The 19,134-nt window shown below is 49.5% G+C and overlaps 1 protein-coding gene across 1 annotated transcript in view; it reads right to left on the reverse strand.

Annotated features, from left to right (window-relative positions):
• STUM (stum, mechanosensory transduction mediator homolog) overlaps positions 1-19,134 on the reverse strand; it is a 90,220-nt gene that overhangs the window by 25,156 nt on the left and 45,930 nt on the right. Inside the window, exon 2 of the mRNA XM_077811919.1 lies at positions 7,680-7,859. Coding sequence (XP_077668045.1) covers positions 7,680-7,859 — 180 coding nt within the window. The remainder of the gene's footprint in view (positions 1-7,679; positions 7,860-19,134) is intronic.

Below are 19,134 nucleotides of genomic sequence, written 5' to 3' on the forward strand. Positions count from 1 at the left end.
GTTGGAGTCAAACCAAATCTAAAAATTCCAAAGAGTTTTGGTGAGCCCAAAAAGTCCATTTTGCGTTGAACACAACATGGTATTTGATGCAAAATGTTTTGTTTCTGGGCATCTTTAAAGGGGCAAATTCACAAAATGGCCAGAGGAGGAGGTAGGGCTGTCACTGCCATCCTTATAATGTTTTGAACAGTGGTGTGGTTAGGACACTCAAATGGGATGTGGGAGATCCAAGTTGGAATCCCCTCTCTGGTGCAGCTCTCCCTGGTCAGGTAAGTACCCTAATCAGCAGCCTGTAGGCTAGTCTGTGATGGCCCTTCCTCGCTCAAACCACCTGGCTACAAGCCGGGCACTACCTCTTCCTCCAGCCATTTCGTAAGAGTAGCCTGAAAAAAGATGTATTGCCAAAACTATTTGGCAAATTCATGTCGAACTTGTAAAACGGGGACGGGTCAGCCAAAGCTGCTTTTTTTTGACCAATGAACTATTTGTCTGAAAAAATGTGCCCAGTTCTACTCAGGCCCAGAGCGGCAGGGGGAGTCACTGTTTAGCATACAACCGCAACTACAAAGCTACCATTAGGTGGCCAAAGCATTTTTCAGCACACAGTGCCCCACACCTGCATCTAGCCAGTAAAACTGGCTCTTGACCCTCACACACAAAAACCAAAAGCAAAATGGTGGCCCAAACCAAGGACCTAGGACTCTCCCTTTTCCTGGCCCCTTTTTTCATTGCTGGCCCCATTACCCTTAGATATGATGCACTTTCTGATGCCTTTGCCCCTTCCCCCCAAAAACTCGCTATGATCCATATAATGGCACATCTATAGGTCCTTATGCCAGCTTGGGGGCTAACCCAAGCTCCAGCTGCCAGATTGTCACTAGTTGTTGTCACGCGTATTTCCTTGGAGAATAAAATGTCCTTTTGACATTTCTCGCCCTCCCTGTGCAGAACAAACAGAGCAGCGCTCGCTAAATCCTGTTGTTATGTTCTGGCACCTCTTGGCCTGAACTTAATCACCCCCCATCCTTCTCCTTGGCAGATGTGTGTTGCTCTTGGAAATGGGATCTGCCAGCTTTCAAATTCATCAGTGGTAACTACACTGACAACAGGAGGCACTTGTGACAGATACTTCCCAGCTGCACCTTCCTTTCTAGCAACCAGGCTGGAAAATTACTCAGAGCCTTTCTGCCTGCTGCCCAGATGATTGGCATTGCATTATCCACTCACCAATAGGACTCAGGGCTCATCTTCACTACGGGGTTATAGCTCTACAGCTGCAGTGACAGAACTATGCCACTGTAACCCCGCAGTGCAGACGCGTCCTACAGCAATGGAAGGGGGTTTTCCATCGCTATAGGAACTCCACCTCCCTGAACAGCAGTAGATAGGTTGACAGAGGCATTCTTCCATTGACCTAGCTGTGTCTACCCCAGGGATTAGGCTGGCATAGCTACAGTAAATTAGAGAGGCATAGTTGAGCCGTGGCCAGATCCTAGACTATGGGAAAAGGTGCTTTTTTGATGAAGTTAGTTCAACTGATCTAGTTTAACTTGATTGAAAACTCCACTTAGCACCAGTATTAGACATAGTTTAACACCTTTAGCTTGATTTTTAGCAGGTCAAGTTATAGCCTAGGTTGAAAATAAAGAGATAATACAAGGTTAGCTAACTGGACGTTCTAATTCGTTTTCTTTGGGCTATGTCTACACTACAAACTTTGGTCAATGCAAGTGACATCATCATGCAGCTGCCAAAGTTTGTATATCACTCAGGTGCATGCATAATTTGCTTCTTGCATCGACACTGTGCCAACTCACCAGGAGTGCTTGCGTCAAGGCAAAGTGCAGTGCATCACCAGTAGGTATCGCAGTGTGCCATGCACTACCATCTGGTGCAATACCTTTAGGGAAATTTTCACAGTGTGTTGTAGGGTGGAAATGACTCATCCATGGATCTCTGGGAGATAGAGGTCAAGTTCCCAGCATTCAACTTCCTTCATCCCATGATGCCATATATATCCCATCATTTTTGTGCCTTTTAAAAAAAATCCTGCAAACCCATCAAGCAGTTTTTGGAGTCCGTCATCTCGGATGGAGCCTGCAGAGCTCTGCACTATTCTCACGAACATTGCAAGTGCAGGAGGCATGAACCTCCTGTATTTGCAGCCCTACAGTAAGTACCACAGCAGCAGAGGACATGATTTCTTCGAGGACAGTTTGCTAAGGGACATAGCAAAAACCAATAGAAGGTTGTTGGTGGCATTAATGGAGCAGCTGCTGATGGTGGAGCACCACTTCTGGGCCTGAGAAATGAGTACGGACTGGGGGGAATGCATTGTAATGCAGGTTTGGGTCGACAAGCAGTGGTTGCAGAACTTTCAGACATGAAAGGCCATTTTCCTAGATCTGGGTCGAGCTTGCTCCAGCCCTCCACCGCAGGGACACCAGAATGAGAGCTGCACTGACAGTGGAGAAGCAAGTGGCCATTTAACTCCAGAATCTTGCAATGTCAGATTGCTGCCAGTCAGTGAGAAATCATTTTCATTTTGAAGCTGGAAAATTCACAGTGGCGGCCGTCATCATGATTAATTATGGTGTAGGGCCATTAATCATATCCAGCTATGCAGGACCAGGACTCTCAGCAATGAGCAGGACATAATGGATGGATTTGCTGGAATGGGGTTCCTGAACTGGTGTGGGGCAGTAGACGGCACACATACCCCTATTTTGGCACCAGCCCACCTAGCCATAGAGTTCATCAACAGAAAAGGCTACTTTTCTATGGTTGTGCAAGCATTGGTGGATCACCAGAGATGCTTCTCCACAAGCACTGTGGGCTGGTCAGGGAAGGTGCATGATGCTCGCATCTTTAAGAAAACTGGACTGTTCAGAAAGCTCCAACCATGGTCATTCTTTCCTGACTGGTGGATTACCACTGACAATATCGAAATGCCTATAGTGATTGTGGGGAACCCACCCTGCCCCTGGCTCATGAAGCCGTACACCAGCCACTTGACAAGGAGAGATTCAACTCCCTGCTCAGCAAGTGCACAATGACAGTTGAATGTGCTTTTACTAGCCTGCAGTGTTTACTCACTTAGACTGGAGCTCATTGAGAACAACAGCCCAATGGTTATAGCTGCTTGTTGTGTCTTGCGTAATATCTGTGAGGCAAAGAGGGACAAGCTGCCACCAGGGTGGAGGGTGAGCGGCTGCCTGCGGCCTTTGAGAAGCCAGAGGCCATTACAAGAACCCAGCGGGGAGATATACGGTTGAGGGAGGCTTTGAAAGAGCAATTTAACCGTCAGCCACAGTAGTGTTCTCTGCAGGCATGCTCTCTTTGGGTGCCGCTAAGAATTGCTCTGCATTTATAACGAGGACCCAGTGTTTTCCTGACGCTCTGAATTACGTGGTACTTGCTGTACATTTACAAGTACCATTCCCTTTGAGTGCCGCTGTGCATTCTGCAGTATGCATTGCCAATGAATAAAGATAATTTTATTCTCCAAAAATAATATGTTATTGAGTAGGAGAAACAGTGCAGAAAATCAGTGTGAGCTGCCCGTTCCCCAGGCAATACAATACAACCTTTTGACAAATTAATGGCGTGGAACTTTAAAACTGGAGAGGCAGCAAATATTTCTCTCCATTTCAGGGCACGAACCGATGTAGACCGTGGTTCTTGCAGGTCCGTGTACGTGCAGCTGTAGTTTTCCTTGTTTCCTCCAGCATGGAGTGGTAGGGTAAGGATACGGCCTGTGATGCCACATAATATGTTGAGGGGTGCACAAAGCAGAGACCATGGAGTTCTCCAAGGACTGAAAAGGGTGGGGAGGACAGGATTTTGGACCTGTAGGCCAACCAGAGTCTACAGCATTTGGGTTTGCTGCCTGAGAAGACCCATTATGTCCTGGTGTATTTTCATCTACTTTTCATGCTGGGACTCCTGGGCCTTTCTCCTGATCTCTTTCCTTCTCTGTGCCGTCTGCCATGTTGGCCCTGCAGGTCCTTTGTTCAGTGCCTGATGCAGCACCAGCTTGCAGGATCTTGCTGAGTATGTCCTCCTGTGTCCTCTTCTGTCTCCTCCTCATCAGATCAGGCATTTTGCAGGTGTAGAGGGGGCACCCTGAAGGCCACCATGCCAGAAGCTGCTATTAAAAGCAGAGAGATGTACCTCTGGATTTACAGTCACAGCAGAAAGGGAAAGATAAGTTTCAAAACTCCCTTCCCTTATTCCCATAGACACTTCTAATGAGACATGCTTATTGACTCTTCAGCTTTGGAGTGCCCAGCACCACTCTCCAGGCCCAGCCATGGGGAGTTTGGCCTGCCGGGGCGAGGAGAGGGTGAAGGATTTTTTGTTGCATGAAGCAATAATATTTCGGTCCCTGTTCCACGGGGATGCGTCTAGGGCAATGACACTGAATGCTGGTGCCATTTTCCACAGGCAGAGGGGATTTTAGCTGCTATCTCATTCCTGAGGGTAACAAAGACACAGAGAGCACAGCTATCCCTGGCGTCCCGAAGCTGCCCAGGCCTGTATGCTGCTAGCCTGCGTACTGCCGCGGTGCCTGCTGAATTCATAGCAGAATGGCGTGGGAAACTGTCCTACCAAGGACGAAGAAATAAGGCAGCCATCCCTAGAAACCGTCATGAGATGACTGCAGAGTGTCTCCGTGAAAGTTTCATTGAGATCTCTCAGGAGGATACAAGGGACATCCCTGTGTACATAAACAAACTGCTCCACGTGGCCCTCCCACCTAACCTACAGGGAATGAAAAGCAGAGGCCAACTCTACCTCTGTTAGTTGTACCTCTATCTCATCTTGTAGGAGTACAACTATGAAAAGTCAATACCTGTGTCTTGTTAACTTGGGATGGGCCGGGTGCCATCTTTACATTTAAAAACTCGAAGGAAAAATGCATGCACACACTTACCCGAGTTCCCTTCCCCTCCATCAGGCTCATCTATGCTCACCTGTTGGAGTTGGCTAGACTGTGGTGGTGTCTAGATCAGGTCCTGGCTTGTTGCATGGTTGGAGCTCCTTCCTGTGTCCCCCTCCCACACCTTCTCGTCCTCGCTGGTCACTGCAGGGGGTCTCTGTCTTGGGGTCCTCCAAGCAATGTTCCCTCAAATTTTTTACATCCACGTGCGGAATGAATTTTGCTATGTGCACCAATATGGAGGTGATGTGTGGAGGGGGTGGGGCCAAGGGGTTCGGAGTGTGGGAGGCAGCTCAGGGCTGGGGCAGAGGGTTGGAGTGCAGGGGGACTTGAGCTGGGAGTGAGGGCTCTGGGGTGCAGCTGGAGATGAGGGGTTTGGGGTGCAGGAGGGGGCTTAGGGATGGGGCAGAGGGTTGGGGACTAGCGGGGTGAGGGCTCTGACTGGGGATGCAGGCTCTGGGGTGGGGCTGGAGATGAGGGGATTAGGGTGGAGGCTTCTCTGGAGCTGTGGTGGGGAGAAGGACTCCCCCCAGCCCTCTCTCTGCCGCAGCAGCCTGGGTCTGGGAGAGAGGTGCCTCTCACCGGCCGGGGAAGCTCCAGGGCTTGGGCTGGGGGAGAGGCACCTCTCCCAGCCGCAGCAGCTCCAGGTCCGAGACTGGGGGAGAGGTGCCTCTCCCCTCTGCATGCCTGCGTGGCCCTTGATAGCCTGCTGCGCAGCCATGTGCCTGCACAGCTTAGAGGGAACTTAGCCTCCAAGGTATCCTCAATGGTCTGCTGGGTCTGACATGTCTGACATGCGGCTCGTTGTAAAAGCAATAGATCTATGGGGTACCACCAGATCTATTGTTGGCCTTCCTGGTCTTGTGCTATGCTTGGCCAGGTTCCTTTGCTTGCACATGGTGCTGCTGCAGATCCCTGTCATACCCCTTTTCCTGCATCCCCTGTTCATAGATATCTATGTTCCTACCTGGTCCGTAGCTACGCTTGCACAGCCTCTTCTTCCCACAGGCCCAGGAGATCCAATACCTCCTTTCTGCTCCTGGCAAGAGCAAATTTAGCTCATGGAGCCAGCACGGTCGGTTGGGGAGTTGCATGCATCAAGGGTGAACTACTTGGTGTGCTCACAAAGGTGAGCGATGTGGAAAAGGCATTTCAAAAACATGCAGAGGTCTTCAAAGGGGGATGCTTCCAGGCTCCGTGACCCCTGGGAAGTGGAGGTTACAATGGTGACCAGAGTGGTCAGTACTGCAGGGCATGGGGCATTATGGAACAGCTGCTGGAAGACTGTTGAGGTTGGCACAGGCCACACAGTGTCTGTATTTGCACCGCACTGACCTCAGTAGCTTGACCATGGTTCCATGCTGTTCAGGGAGGTGGTTTGACTGCGTCGCTGTAAAGGGACACTTATGTCGGCTGGAGACAAATTTCAGTGTAGACGCATGCGCTTACGTCGACCTAACTTTGTAGTGTAGACCAGGCCTTTTAGAGATGCATTTGTCTCTTTCTTCCCCTAAGACTGAGGTCTTTCTTGGAGTTTCAAGGTCCCAAAAGGGGACTTTTACATTGGAGAAAGCTTTAAGATGCATTGATAACCTCGTTTGCCTACAAATTGATCTTAAGAAACCTTTGGATAAATGGGGTTTATGAGAAAGTGGGGAGCCAGCCACTCACAGAATGAGGAGGATTCAGGGCATCTGTGGAGGTAGCTACCTGAGGTTTTGTCTACACTATGAGCACAGTTGAGCTGTTCAGAATGTAGATGTAGTCTAAGAGTACATACGTACCCAGATTGGTGGGTAGTGATCAATCTATCGGGGATCGATTTATCGTGTTTAGTGTAGACACGATAAATCGATCCCCGATTGCTCTGCCCTCAACTCCTGGAAGCGGAGTTGACAGGGGGAGTGGCAGCAGTTGACCCCGTGTCATGAGGATGCGAGGTAAGTCGACCTAAGATACATCAACTTCAGCTATGCTATTCTCGTAGCTGAAGTTGCGTATCTTAGGTCGATCCCCCTCTAGTGTAGACCAAGCCTTAAAGTACAACACCAGAGAGTCTAACTAAACTTGGGTTCACCTCAGTTAGCTGGAGTACGGTTAAATGGGAGGATGCTGTGGGACTGCTGAGGGCGAGAGTGCTTATTCGAACACCGATTGATGCAACATCAGGAAATGGGGCCCTGTAAAGCAGGGGTTGGGCTGAAGTGGAAGGGGGCAGTATTTTGTGCCAGCACTTCTCTGGTGGCCCCATTCATTTCTACAGCTTTCATTCTAAAATGGAATATCACATTCCTAGACTTAATGGTTGTGGGGGGGAAAAAAGCTTTCCCAAAGTGAATCAACACTGTCCTGTCCTCTTGAGTCTGCAGAGAGACTGTGGAACAATCGCTCGGGGAAGTGGGGGCTACTCTGTTGAGTGGAACACTGTTCACTCTGAAGCATAATGATGCCAAGTGAAAGGTGAACTTTGTTAGGCATCTTACAGAAACATTCAGCTACTGGGAGCAGAGCTTGATATCACGGGAAGAAATCAAGCAAATGTCATCACTAACCTCCCCATAGTGCTGGGGCAGATCCACTCTTTATGTCTCTTTTCCCTCTGTTTCAGTGTGAATGTCCCCATTTAATGAAAGCTGCCTGGTACTGTTTCCACTTTCCTCATTTCTCGGCTGGGTTCCAGGACGCTAGCTGAGCCCTAACAACGTGGGGGTGGAGACAATGATTGCACTGTACTTACTAGCAAGAATGACCATGTCCATCCCCCAAAATATACTCATGATCCAGCCAACCATCACGATAGCCGTCAGAATCTGAATCAGCGCCGCAGCGATGTTCAGCCAGAAGACGCAGCACATGTGCCTGTCGGGGAGGTCAGTCCGGGCTCCGCACAGCACAGTGAAGGCAGACACGAATGTCCCTGTGGAAATAGCAACAGTGAACACTCAGTGGAGAGCCTGACATAGAAACAGCAGGAGCTGGGATGTTAGTGCCTCCCCAGAAAACAGCGAAGCTCCATCCAGACTGCCCCCCCCAAACTCTTGTTTTAGATCTGGTGTTCACAGCATCCCTCTTTTTATTGTTGCCGCTATAGAAATGCCACAAGCATGAAACTGTTCACAAAATGCATTACAGTATTTGCCCAGACATCTCAAGAGGTGCTGACTCCTTCCGAGAAACAAAGGCCCAATCAAACTGAGACTGCACCTTGATTTTAGAGATCAGCCAGCTCTCTAGGGGACACAGTCCAGCTGCTGGGCATACCCTGGGCTTCCCGAGCTCGTAAAGCCCCCACTTCTCTTCTTGCTGCTGCTCTGAACTGATTTCATACTCCCACCTCATTTCCTTTACAGCAGCTTGAAGATGGGAGTGGAGAAGCAGTTTAGAGGCAACACAGAGAAATGGAGTAGGTGGGAACGGCTGAAGCAGTGGGAGGCAGCCCCGCATTGGAATATTACAGGGAGGGGAGATGGGAGTTCTTCCCCCATGTGAGAAATCCCCTCAGGGTTTTAGCCTCCTACTGCTCAGGCTCTGATATCCAGGGTTTTATATTTGGAGCTGCTGAAGCCTGAAGTGTCACCTGTGTAATTAACCCCTTTATTGCTGCCTCGCGTCCACCAAGACAAAATGTACTTTCAGTGCCAGGTACACAGGGTGGGAAAACTCCCGTTGTCAGCCCAGGGCAACCAAAGCCTCATCTCGGTTTCCTGATAAACAGCAACTGTGCCCTGTGCTGGTCTTTGGAAACAGCACTTCCTCTATCAGCCATGTGTTCTCTTCCTGGGGGGGCAGCGTGCCATGTACCTGGCAGAGAGGGATCTGAGGAGTCCAGAGTAGTGGGGATGGACAGGCAAATCTTCCAGGTCTTCCCAGCGTTTTAAAGGTGGGGGCGTGCAGTTGTGAACATATATTACCCATGGCTCAGCTTGTGCTGGGTGCTCCTGTCTAGAGGCTGCTCCACTGCTGCCACCAGCTTTTGGGGTCCCCGGTTGAGTCCTCATTGGCAACCCAGGATGGCATAAAAGAGATGTGTGCAAATGTACGTGCACTCACATGTCAGATGTACATGCACGTATCAGGTACATTGCACACAGATGCACATCAGCTATATTGCCTCTATGCTTATCAGCTACACTGTTTTTTTCCAGTTAGATCTGTATGTAACGTGCACATGGTTTGCACATTCAGATCAGATGTTTGCATGCATGTTGGTGCAGCCCATGCAATGGCCTGTGACTACCACTGGTTATCTGGACTTGCTTTATTCATCCTGAGGGCTTTTTTGCAGAGGCTGGCGGAGAGGCAAGGAGTGTAATTACAGTAGTATGCCAAGAAAGCTGAGTTAATGTGAGAGGCGTCTAAGGCAGAGGACGGGGAGATGAGAAGGTAGGAATCTAGCTATGATGTCTTTTAAAAATCCCCATGGTGGAAAGGCCTTTTAAAAAACCCTTTGAGATGCAGCTGAGGTGCTCCCACCCCCGAATGAACTGTCATTTTACAGTTGCAGTTTACAACTAGGAACCTGTGTAAGCTCGAAAGCCTGTCTCTCTCACCAACAGAAGTTGGTCCACTAAAAGATATTACTTCACCCACCTTGTCTCTCTAACTAGGAGAGGGTGGGGAGGGGGATCCTCCTTTGGGAGGCAAGGGCAAGTAACATTAACCAGCCTGGTGCCACCTGGCTATGTGTAATCTGTGACATGGGATAAAGCAGATTGTTTTCTGGGACAGATGCCTGAGCCAATGGCTGGTTGGGCTGGGCAGGAAACGGGAGATGGGGGTAATTATTTAAAACCCTCTGGGTATTGCAACAGCCTCACCCTTGCTTGTTATCAGAGGCAACCCGCTCTGACACAGTGGCTTTGCTATCATTCCAGAGGAAATAGCCTGATGTTTCCCTCCCTACTTTCCCTACTCCGTATGTTTGGAAAGGCAAGAAAAGGAGTTGGAATATCCCCCAGATCTTGTAAAAACTGGATTAGGAGAAGCTATGCACCCTGAGATCAAACTTGGATCAGGGATAGCTAAGAGGATGGACGGATGTTTCTATTACAGTGGACATCAGTATGCTTAGTCTATATTTAAAATAACCCTCCACCCTCTCTCCCCCACCTGATTCTTCAAGCTTATGAAATAGTTTGTAAATGAAAAATAATTCTCAATACTTGGGGCTCTGTTATACAGACCCTTCCAATGATGTTTTTATTCAACACTTCATACTGGCAGACTGCTGTACTGCATTAGCTAATTAACCTTCCCAAACAGCCCTGTACCGTACAGAAGCATGTTTGTTCCCATTCACAAGATGGGGCAGCACACAGAGAAGTGGGACATGCCCAAGCCTAGAGAGAGAATTTGTTTATAAACTAGGATATGTAGATTCATAGATTGTAAAGCCAGAAGGAGCCATTGTGATCTCTACTCTGACCTCCGGGATGACAGCTGGAACCACACCCCCTCCAGCTCCCCTTCCCGCTCCTCCCCTTTCCCCCAGCACCCCTCCCCTCTCCTACTCCTCCCCCTCCCCCAGCTTCCCCTCCTCTGGCAGTGTCCTCCTTTTGGGAACCTGAAATATGGTAACACTATGCCTCCCAGTGACACTCAGTCTGCAACTACAAGCCCCAGTGAGAAGTTGTAGTGGGGCACCAGCCCTACTCCCGCAGAACAGGGGTTAAAAGCAGCCCTGGAGAGGGCTGCAGCTGGGAAAAGGGGTGAGAACAGCTGCGGGAAGCTGACTGAGTAGCTGACCACAGGTGTGGCCAGCTCAGTTAGGGCACAGCTGGCCCTGCTCAGAGGGCTGGGGGCAGTGATAAGGGCTGGGGGCAGTGCCAAAATCTTAACAATCATAGAATCATAGAATATCAGGGTTGGAAGGGACCTCAGGAGGTCATCTAGTCCAACCCCCTGCTCAAAGCAGGACCAATCCCCAATTAAATCATCCCAGCCAGGGCTTTGTCAAGCCTGACCTTAAAAACTTCTAAGGAAGGAGATTCTACCACCTCCCTAGGTAACGCATTCCAGTGTTTCACCACCCTCCTAGTGAAAAAGTTTTTCCTAATATCCAACCTAAACCTCCCCCACTGCAACTTGAGACCATTACTCCTTGTCCTGTCCTCTTCTACCACTGAGAATAGTCTAGAACCATCCTCTCTGGAACCACCTCTCAGGTAGTTGAAAGCAGCTATCAAATCCCCCCTCATTCTTCTCTTCTGCAGACTAAACAATCCCAGTTCCCTCAGCCTCTCCTCATAACTCATGTGTTCCAGACCCCTAATCATTTTTGTTGCCCTTCACTGGACTCTCTCCAATTTATCCACATCCTTCTTGTAGTGTGGGGCCCAAAACTGGACACGGTACTCCAGATGAGGCCTCACCAATGTTGAATAGAGGGGGACGATCACGTCCCTCAATCTGCTCGCTATGCCCCTACTTATACATCCCAAAATGCCATTCGGTTCCCTATAAAAAGTTCTGATTTAAGGGATGTGCCCCAGTATGTATTTTTTGTACCAATTTAAAATTTAAAAATTCCTCCCAGGCGGCGATTTAAGAACCAAAAAGCCTGACCTGTCCGGGAAAATACGGATGTATGTTAATCCTGCTTAAAGTTCTTTCTTAAAAAGATGGGCCTGAACTAGAAATGAGGTCCGTTTCACATGTGTGGGTCCCCGCCACTCCCTGGGGGTGTGCTAGGGTGACCAGATGTTCCGATTTTATAGGGACAGTCCCGATTTTGGGGTCTTTTTCTTATATAGGCTCCTATTGACCCCCCACCCCCGTCCTGATTTTTCATACTTGCTGTCTGGTCATCCTAGGGTGTGCACATGTGTGGGTCTCAGCTGCTCCTTGCCCCCCTCATTGAAGCAGGTGTGCAGGGTTACTGCCCTGGGAACTGCAGGGCACCAGTGGACGTGGAGTCAGCTGCAGGCAGGGGCATGGGGCAGGGTTAGCTGGAGGCACGGGATGCAGGGCTGGCTGCGGGCAGGGCAGGGGGTGCTGGGGTGGCTGGAGACAGGGACTGGCTGCGGGCAGGGCAGGGGGTGCGACAGGGGCTGGCTGCGGGCAGGGCAGGGGGTGCGGCAGGGACTGGCTGCGGGCAGGGCAGGGGGTGCACCAGGGGCTGGCTGCAGGCAGGGCAGGGGTGCTGGGGTGGCTAGAGACAGGGTCTGGCTGCGGGTAGGGTAGGGGGTGTGTGCAGCAGGGGCCGGCTGCAGGCAGGAGGTGCAGGGGTGGCTGGAGACAGGGGCTGGCTGCAGACAGGGGCTGGCTGCAGGCAGGGGGTGCAGGGGTGGCTGGAAACAGGGGCTGGCTGCGGGCACGGTGTGTGGGGGTGGCTGGAGACAGGGGCTGGCTGCAGGCAGGGCAGGGGGTGTGTGCAGCCAGGGCTGGTTGTGGGCAGGGGGTGCAGGGGTGCCTGGAGACAGGGGCTGGCTGCAGGCAGGGCAGGGGGTGCGTGCGGCCGGGGCTGGTTGCGGGCAGGGGGTGCAGGGGTGGCTGGAGGCAGGGCAGTGGGTGGCTGGAGACGGGGGCCGCCTGGAGGCAGGGGACGGGGGGTGGCTGGCGGCAGGGCAGGGGTTGCTGCAGGGGCTGGCTGCAGGCAGGTGGTGCGGGGGTGGCTGGAGGCAGGGGCTGGCTGCGGGCAGGGTGGTGGGTACTCATGGGGAGAGCAGCAGGATGCAGCCCAGGCCCAGCAGAGCAGCCGGGGACCCACCAGGCAGCATCGGGAGCCCCAGGGCCAGGAGTCAGGGGAGCAGCAGCAGCACCAGGGCTCGTGCCCAGGGCCAGGCAGCAGCCCACATGGCTCCTGCAGCGCAGCACCCCCAGCGACCAGAGGAGGAATTACATCCCTTCCAGGCCGGAGCCCATCAAAGCCTCAGCGTCCCCTGCAGGGAAGCGGGTTAACAACCGGTTCTAAAACGGCTTCAAAATTTAACAACTAGTTCGCGCGAACCGGTGCGAACCGGCTCCAGCTCACCGCTGGCTGGGGGGCCAGAAGCTGGAGGAGTCTCACTCTAGCCCTGGAGTGGGAGGGGCTAGTTGCCTGGAAGCAAGGTGCCTGAAGTGGAGCAGTGCTGGGGAAGGGCAAAGGGAGCTGGGGAGCTCCAGCCTCGTAAATCCCCAGGCTGCAGGCCTTGTTTAAGGTCTACGAAAGGTACTGGGGCTGCAGAGGGGCAGCCTGAGGACAGGCAAAGGCAGCAGGTCCTAACCCCTTGCCAATGATGACTGGCCATTATAGACTGCAGTCTGCCCCAGAGAAAGGGGGCTAGATGATGACTGGCAGAAGACACTGAGGCAATGTGGGTGTAGAGGGTTGGGATTCCCCTGGGAGGGGAGACCCAGAATGTGGGGGTACTGTGGTGGGCAGAACCCCAGGGTAAGGGGCACCGGGGTCTGGGAGGGACACGGGGCCAGTGGCAGGCGAGACATCGACCAGGAGGAGGCACTCTGTATGCTGGAAAGCTAATTCCCAAGATGACCAGCAGGAGGTACTGTGCTGGTGAGTCCTCGCTTAGCTACAGAAGTCTAATAGAGCTGAGTGAATAGTTGGGTGGGAAAATCACCAGTGAATATTTATTTTAATTCTAAAGCAAATTAACTTGACCATGCCTGGGACCTCTGAGTGTTTGCATTTCCCTGAAGCATGTAAGCTTCCCTAGGGTGAATACTCACAAAGTGTGATTCACAAACTCGGATACTGGTTCAAATGAGAATTTCATGTTTATTTGATTGTTAAATTTGCAACTTGCACTGAGCTGGTTAGTTAAGTTGGTCATGTGATATTTTTTCTGTTCCCTGATTGGAGGACTGATGTAACTAACCAACACATAAGAACAGCCATACTGGGTCAGACCAAAGGTCCATCAAGCCCAGTATCCTGTCCTCTGACAGGGCCAATGGCAGGTGCCCCAAAGGGAATGAACAGACAGGTTATCATCAAGTGATCCATGCCCTGTCACCCAATCCCAGCTTCTGGCAAATAGAGGCTAGGGACACCATTCCTGCCCATCCTGGCTTATAGCCACTGATGGACCTATCTTCCATGAATCTATCTAGCTCCCTTTTGAACCCTGTTATAGTATTGGCCTTCACAACACCCTCTAGCAAGGGGTTCCACAGGTTGACAGTGCGTTGCGTGAAAAAATACTTTCTTGTGTTTGTTTTAAACCTGCTACCCATTAATTTCATTTGGTGGCCCCTTGTTCTTGTATTATGAGAAGGAGTAAATAACACATTCTTATTTACTTTCTCTATACCATTCATGATTTTATAGGCCTCTATCATATCCCCTCTTAGTCGCCTCTTTTCCAAGCTGAAAAGTCCCAGTCTTATTAATCTCTCCTCATACGGAAGCTGTTGTATACCCCTAATCATTTTTGTTGCTCTTTTCTGAACCTTTTCCAATTCCAATATATCCTTTTTGAGATGGGGCGACCACATCTGCACACAATATTCAAGGTGTGGGTGTACCATGGATTTATATAGAGGCAATATGATATTTTCTGTCTTATTATCTATCCCTTTCTTGATGATTCCCAACATTCTGTTCACTTTTTTTGACTGCTGCTGCACATTGAGTGGATGATTTCAGAGAACTATCCACAATGACTTCAAGATCTTTCTTGAGTGGTAACAGCTAATTTAGATAGGATGATGTTTTCCAATGTGCATTACTTTGCATTTATCAACATTAAATTTTATCTGCCATTTTGTTGCCCAGTCACCCAGTTTTGTGAGATCCTTTTGTAGCTCTTCACAGTCTGCCTGGGACTTAACTATCTTGAGTAGTTTTGTATCATCTGCAAATTTTGCCACCTCACTGTTTATCCCTTTTTCCAGATTGTTTATGAATGTTAAATAGGACTGGGCTCAGTACAGATGCCTGGGGGATACCACTATTTACCTCTCTCCATTCTGAAAACTGACCATTTATTCCTACCCTTTGTTTCCTATCCTTTAACCAGTTACCAATCCATGAGAGAACCTTCCCTCTTACCCCATGACTGCTTATTTTGCTGAAGAGCCTTTGGTGAGGAACCTTGTCAAAGGCTTTCTGAAAATCTAAATATACTATATCCACTGGATCTCCTTTGTCCGCATGCTTGTTGACCCCCTCAAAGAATTCTAGTAGATTGGTGTAAGCTGCTAAAATTACAATTGAATATACACTGATGGCCCTGAAAACCCTGCTATTTTAACCTAATGTAAACAGATGAACTTCTTTGAATATCTGCTGTATTTCCTTGTACTACCCTATAGTTAGTATAAGAAATACCTTCAAAACTGCAAACACTGAGGTTAATCTAAATACAGATGCATACATGGAGCATGATCCTGGTTCCTTTTCTTGCACTGAGTAGTATTTTTGCTGACATTTAGCTCCTGGCAAGCTGGGGCATGAATCTAACCCGCACTAGTCTGCCAGGCAGTAACTGCCCTAGACCCTGCTAACATGCACGAACAGTTCCTCTGGTGCACTTTGATCTGGTCCCTTTTCAAAGCACTATATATCAACACACCCTACAGAACTTTTAGTGCACATCAGCAGGGTCCACATGTACACTTAGTGTGCAGCAGGTGCAGGGATTTACACCCCAGCTTGCCACATACTAAGTATTCATGTAGACAAGCCTCTACTCCAAGAGTAGCTCCTGGAGGGCTGCCCAAAGGCGGGGGGACAAAAGGGCATTTTGCCCCACTCTGCCCCTTTGAGAGGGGCCCCCAAACCACATGGGATTGAGACTGCCATGCAGGGGTCAGAGTGCCACTATCTGAAATTTGGCCTCACAGCTCCTCTCTCATGATGGAGAGGCAGTTGGGCCAAACTTGAGGAGTTCTGCAACCCTACATACCAGGTTGCAATGCTCTGAGCAGGGAGCTGGGCCCAGTCCTGCAGGACATGAGCCGCCATGGGGGGATGAGTGTGGGGCAGGCTTGTTCTCCGACTTCCTTCCCCTGCTTCCCCTCAGTGGTAACTTTTTTTTTTTTTTTTTTTGGAAGGGTGAGGGGGCCTCCATTTTAGATATTGCCCTGGACCCCCACAAACCTCTGTGTGACCCTGGTCTCATGGTTCTTTTACTCCACAGGCAGTTCCATTGAAGTCAATGGGACTACTGAAGGATTAAAGTATCGCTCAATGTGTCTAAGGACAGGACTACACTACAAATTTACAAACGTACGCTGCTGGTGTGTGCAGTGAAGATTTTCTAAGCGGACGGGAGAGAGCGCTCCCGTTGGCTTAATAATTCCCCTCCATCAGAGGCAGTAGCCATGTCAGCAGGAGACGCTCTCCTGCCAACATCGTGCTGTCTACATGGGGGGGGGTTTAGGTTGGTATAACTACGTCACTCAGGGGTGTGGATTTTTCACACCCTGAGTGACTACTTATACTGAAGTATGTAGTGTAGATCAAGCCTAAGGGTAGCAGAACTGAGCCCTTAGTTGCCTAAGGGGATTGCCAAATCAAGGGCCCTACTGTACCAAGAAAAATTTGTGCTAGGCAATAAAACACAGACTGTGAATATTCCCAACAAGTTTCTCAGGAAAGAACTAAGCATCCAAGAATTATCTGCTTCAAATATTTTGTAATAATATGGAATAGTGAATACATGTTGTGATCCCTGTGTAGACAAATTGCCAAAAATAAAGACAGACTGTGTCAACTAATTTGTCAGCTCTGCCTAATGATTATGGCACTTGAGCTCATCAAGGCCTATCACAACCCCCTGAATGATCCTCACAGGTGCTGATTGGGCGTGTTTGTTTTACGCCCTCAGCTTGGGATCTGGTTGGAGCTCTCAGGGACTAAGCCCTGGGGTAGTGGGAAGAAACCGCAGGGTGGATTGGGGTAGAATTTTGCTTCTCTACAGCAGCTGTGAAAGTACCAGATGCAGCAGTGATGGGCAGAAGCAGGAAGCCTGTGACACTACCATGACTCTGTTTGCACCAGAGGCGTCAGTAGGATGTAGGCACCGCGACTGGTAATAGGCAAGCAAGGAAAGAGTCTGCAGGAGAAATGGGAAACAGCCTTTGAGAAGCTGCATTTGCTTTTGCTATCAACAGAATCTGACAATTTCTAATTATACAAACAAATTTGGAAAGGCTTCAATTTCAGCAGTTTGGCCCTTTGAACCTGGTAGGGGGTATATTCACCCTGAGGGGACTTTACGGGTACTGCTACACAGCCAGCAGCAGCCTGCAGCAGTGAGGCTCTGAGCCTGGATTGGCAAACTTGTGCTCATGGGGCTCGCGCAATGGCTCTAAAAACAGCTGTGTGCCCATTCCTGCCCAGGCTGGAGCTCAAGGTTTGAAGCTTCCCCCCCCATCCCTACCTAGGCTTCAGAGCCCGAGCTCCGGCCTGAGCCGGAACAGCCACACAGCTATTTTTAGTGAAGTAGCCTGAGCCCCGCAAGCCTGAGGGTGTCAACCTGGGCCCTGGGACAGGCTGCTGCCCACTGTGTAGACTGAGCTAGTCTGCCAACTCCTCCCCTTCCATGTTCCTGCTCCCTCTCTCCACTACCAAACAAGTCCTCGTGCTCTTCCCTGATGACCATCCTAGATACAGCCCTCCACTCCACCCCAAACATGCTGATGGCTTCAAACTGCTGGCTCATTCTCTCCATTGCCAGCTGGTCTTCCCACACTCTCAGCCTTCTCACCCAACACACCCTTCCAGTTCCTAGCCTGAGAGAGGAGTGGGGGACACTGGTCAAAGTAGGAGTGACAGCCAGGGGATAAGGATGATGGTGTGAGGCGTGGGATGCACGGTAACTGTGGCTGTATTGTGGAGATGTGTAGTGAACCCAAGCCCTGATCAGAGCATGTGACAGGAAAAAAGAGGGAGAAAATGTGTGTGAGGATTGAGTTTATTCCAGGTGTGTGTGTGTGTACATGTGTGCCTGTAACCCACTAGTCAGTGTGTGTTATGCATCCCCTCTGGGCATGATCCACAGAGGATGTGAGTCTGCTACAGGTCTTGGATCTTTAGGTGTAGCTGTAGAGACTTTTTTTTTTTTTTCTGGCTTTGGACATTTTCAGTTCAATCTCCAGAGTCAGTCAAGATGGTGATTGTCACACTCTTGAGGGGAGATAAAAATAACTACGGAAATGCTTAGCCAAACAAGAAGGATGTCTGTTAACTGTCTAAACAATTCCTTGCTCCTTCCTTGGATTTTCCACCTTTCGGGTAAACAGAGCGCTGTCCAAAGGGCACTGCTTACAAGTCCTGGACTGAAATTGCAAAATAATAAAATTCAGGCTGATGATCTGGGAACATCTCCTGAGCGTGAGATGCCTAATACTTTGGAATAGTTTCTCAAAGCAAGTTTCTCTTTGCTTGAGATGGCAGACACTAGTTAAAGCCCTCAAATATACTGTTAGGGACAGAGCTTCATTGGCCAGAAGAATAGAATGAATGTGTCCCTTCCATCTTCAGGTGCTATGATCTGGCTCTAATGAGGGCCTAATCTATACTAGAAAAGGTTTGCGGGTATAGTTATACCAGTAAACTCTCCTATGCAAAATAGTGCTTTTGCCAGTATAGCTTATACAGATTCTCCAGATGGAATAAGGTATACCCGCAAAAGCAGTTTTATGCTGGTACAACTGCATCTACAGTAGGGCTTCTGCCAGTAGAAAATTGTCTTTTTAAATCACACCCTTAGCCAATATTGCTGTGCCAGGTAAAGCTTCTAGTGCAGAACTGGCCTGTCTCAAATGAGCAGGTGATCATTTTCTAGCTCTACAGCTGTAATCAAATGAGAGAACAAATCAGTTAATGATCCAGTTATTTTCTTTGCTCTAGAAATAAGGCAACACATTACTTGGCAAGCTGTAGAATTACACCTAATAAGAAGATATATAGGTCAATGAAACGCAACATGCAGCACTTAATTACCCAGTTAACCTAAATGCTGGAATTATATTGAGACTCAATCTCCACAGTTAGCTGCCTCTCTTCTTGAAGAACTGGTCTCCTAAAGCGAATATCCTGACAAGTTTCCCTTTTCAGATCAAATTTTATTGGATAGCTGTGCAAGCTTCATCATCCATCTTGCTAATCTCACAAGGCCTACTCACTCTTCTCCCATAAAGGTGAAAACAGGCTAGGATGGATATGTGGCTTCAACAGATGAAGAGAAAGAGAGAAGGCTCAGTAAACAAAGGTTTATTCAGTCCCAAATAACATACTTTAGAGG

This window comes from Eretmochelys imbricata, chromosome 3, assembly GCF_965152235.1.
Source record: "Eretmochelys imbricata isolate rEreImb1 chromosome 3, rEreImb1.hap1, whole genome shotgun sequence".
Lineage (NCBI taxonomy): Eukaryota > Metazoa > Chordata > Testudines > Cheloniidae > Eretmochelys > Eretmochelys imbricata.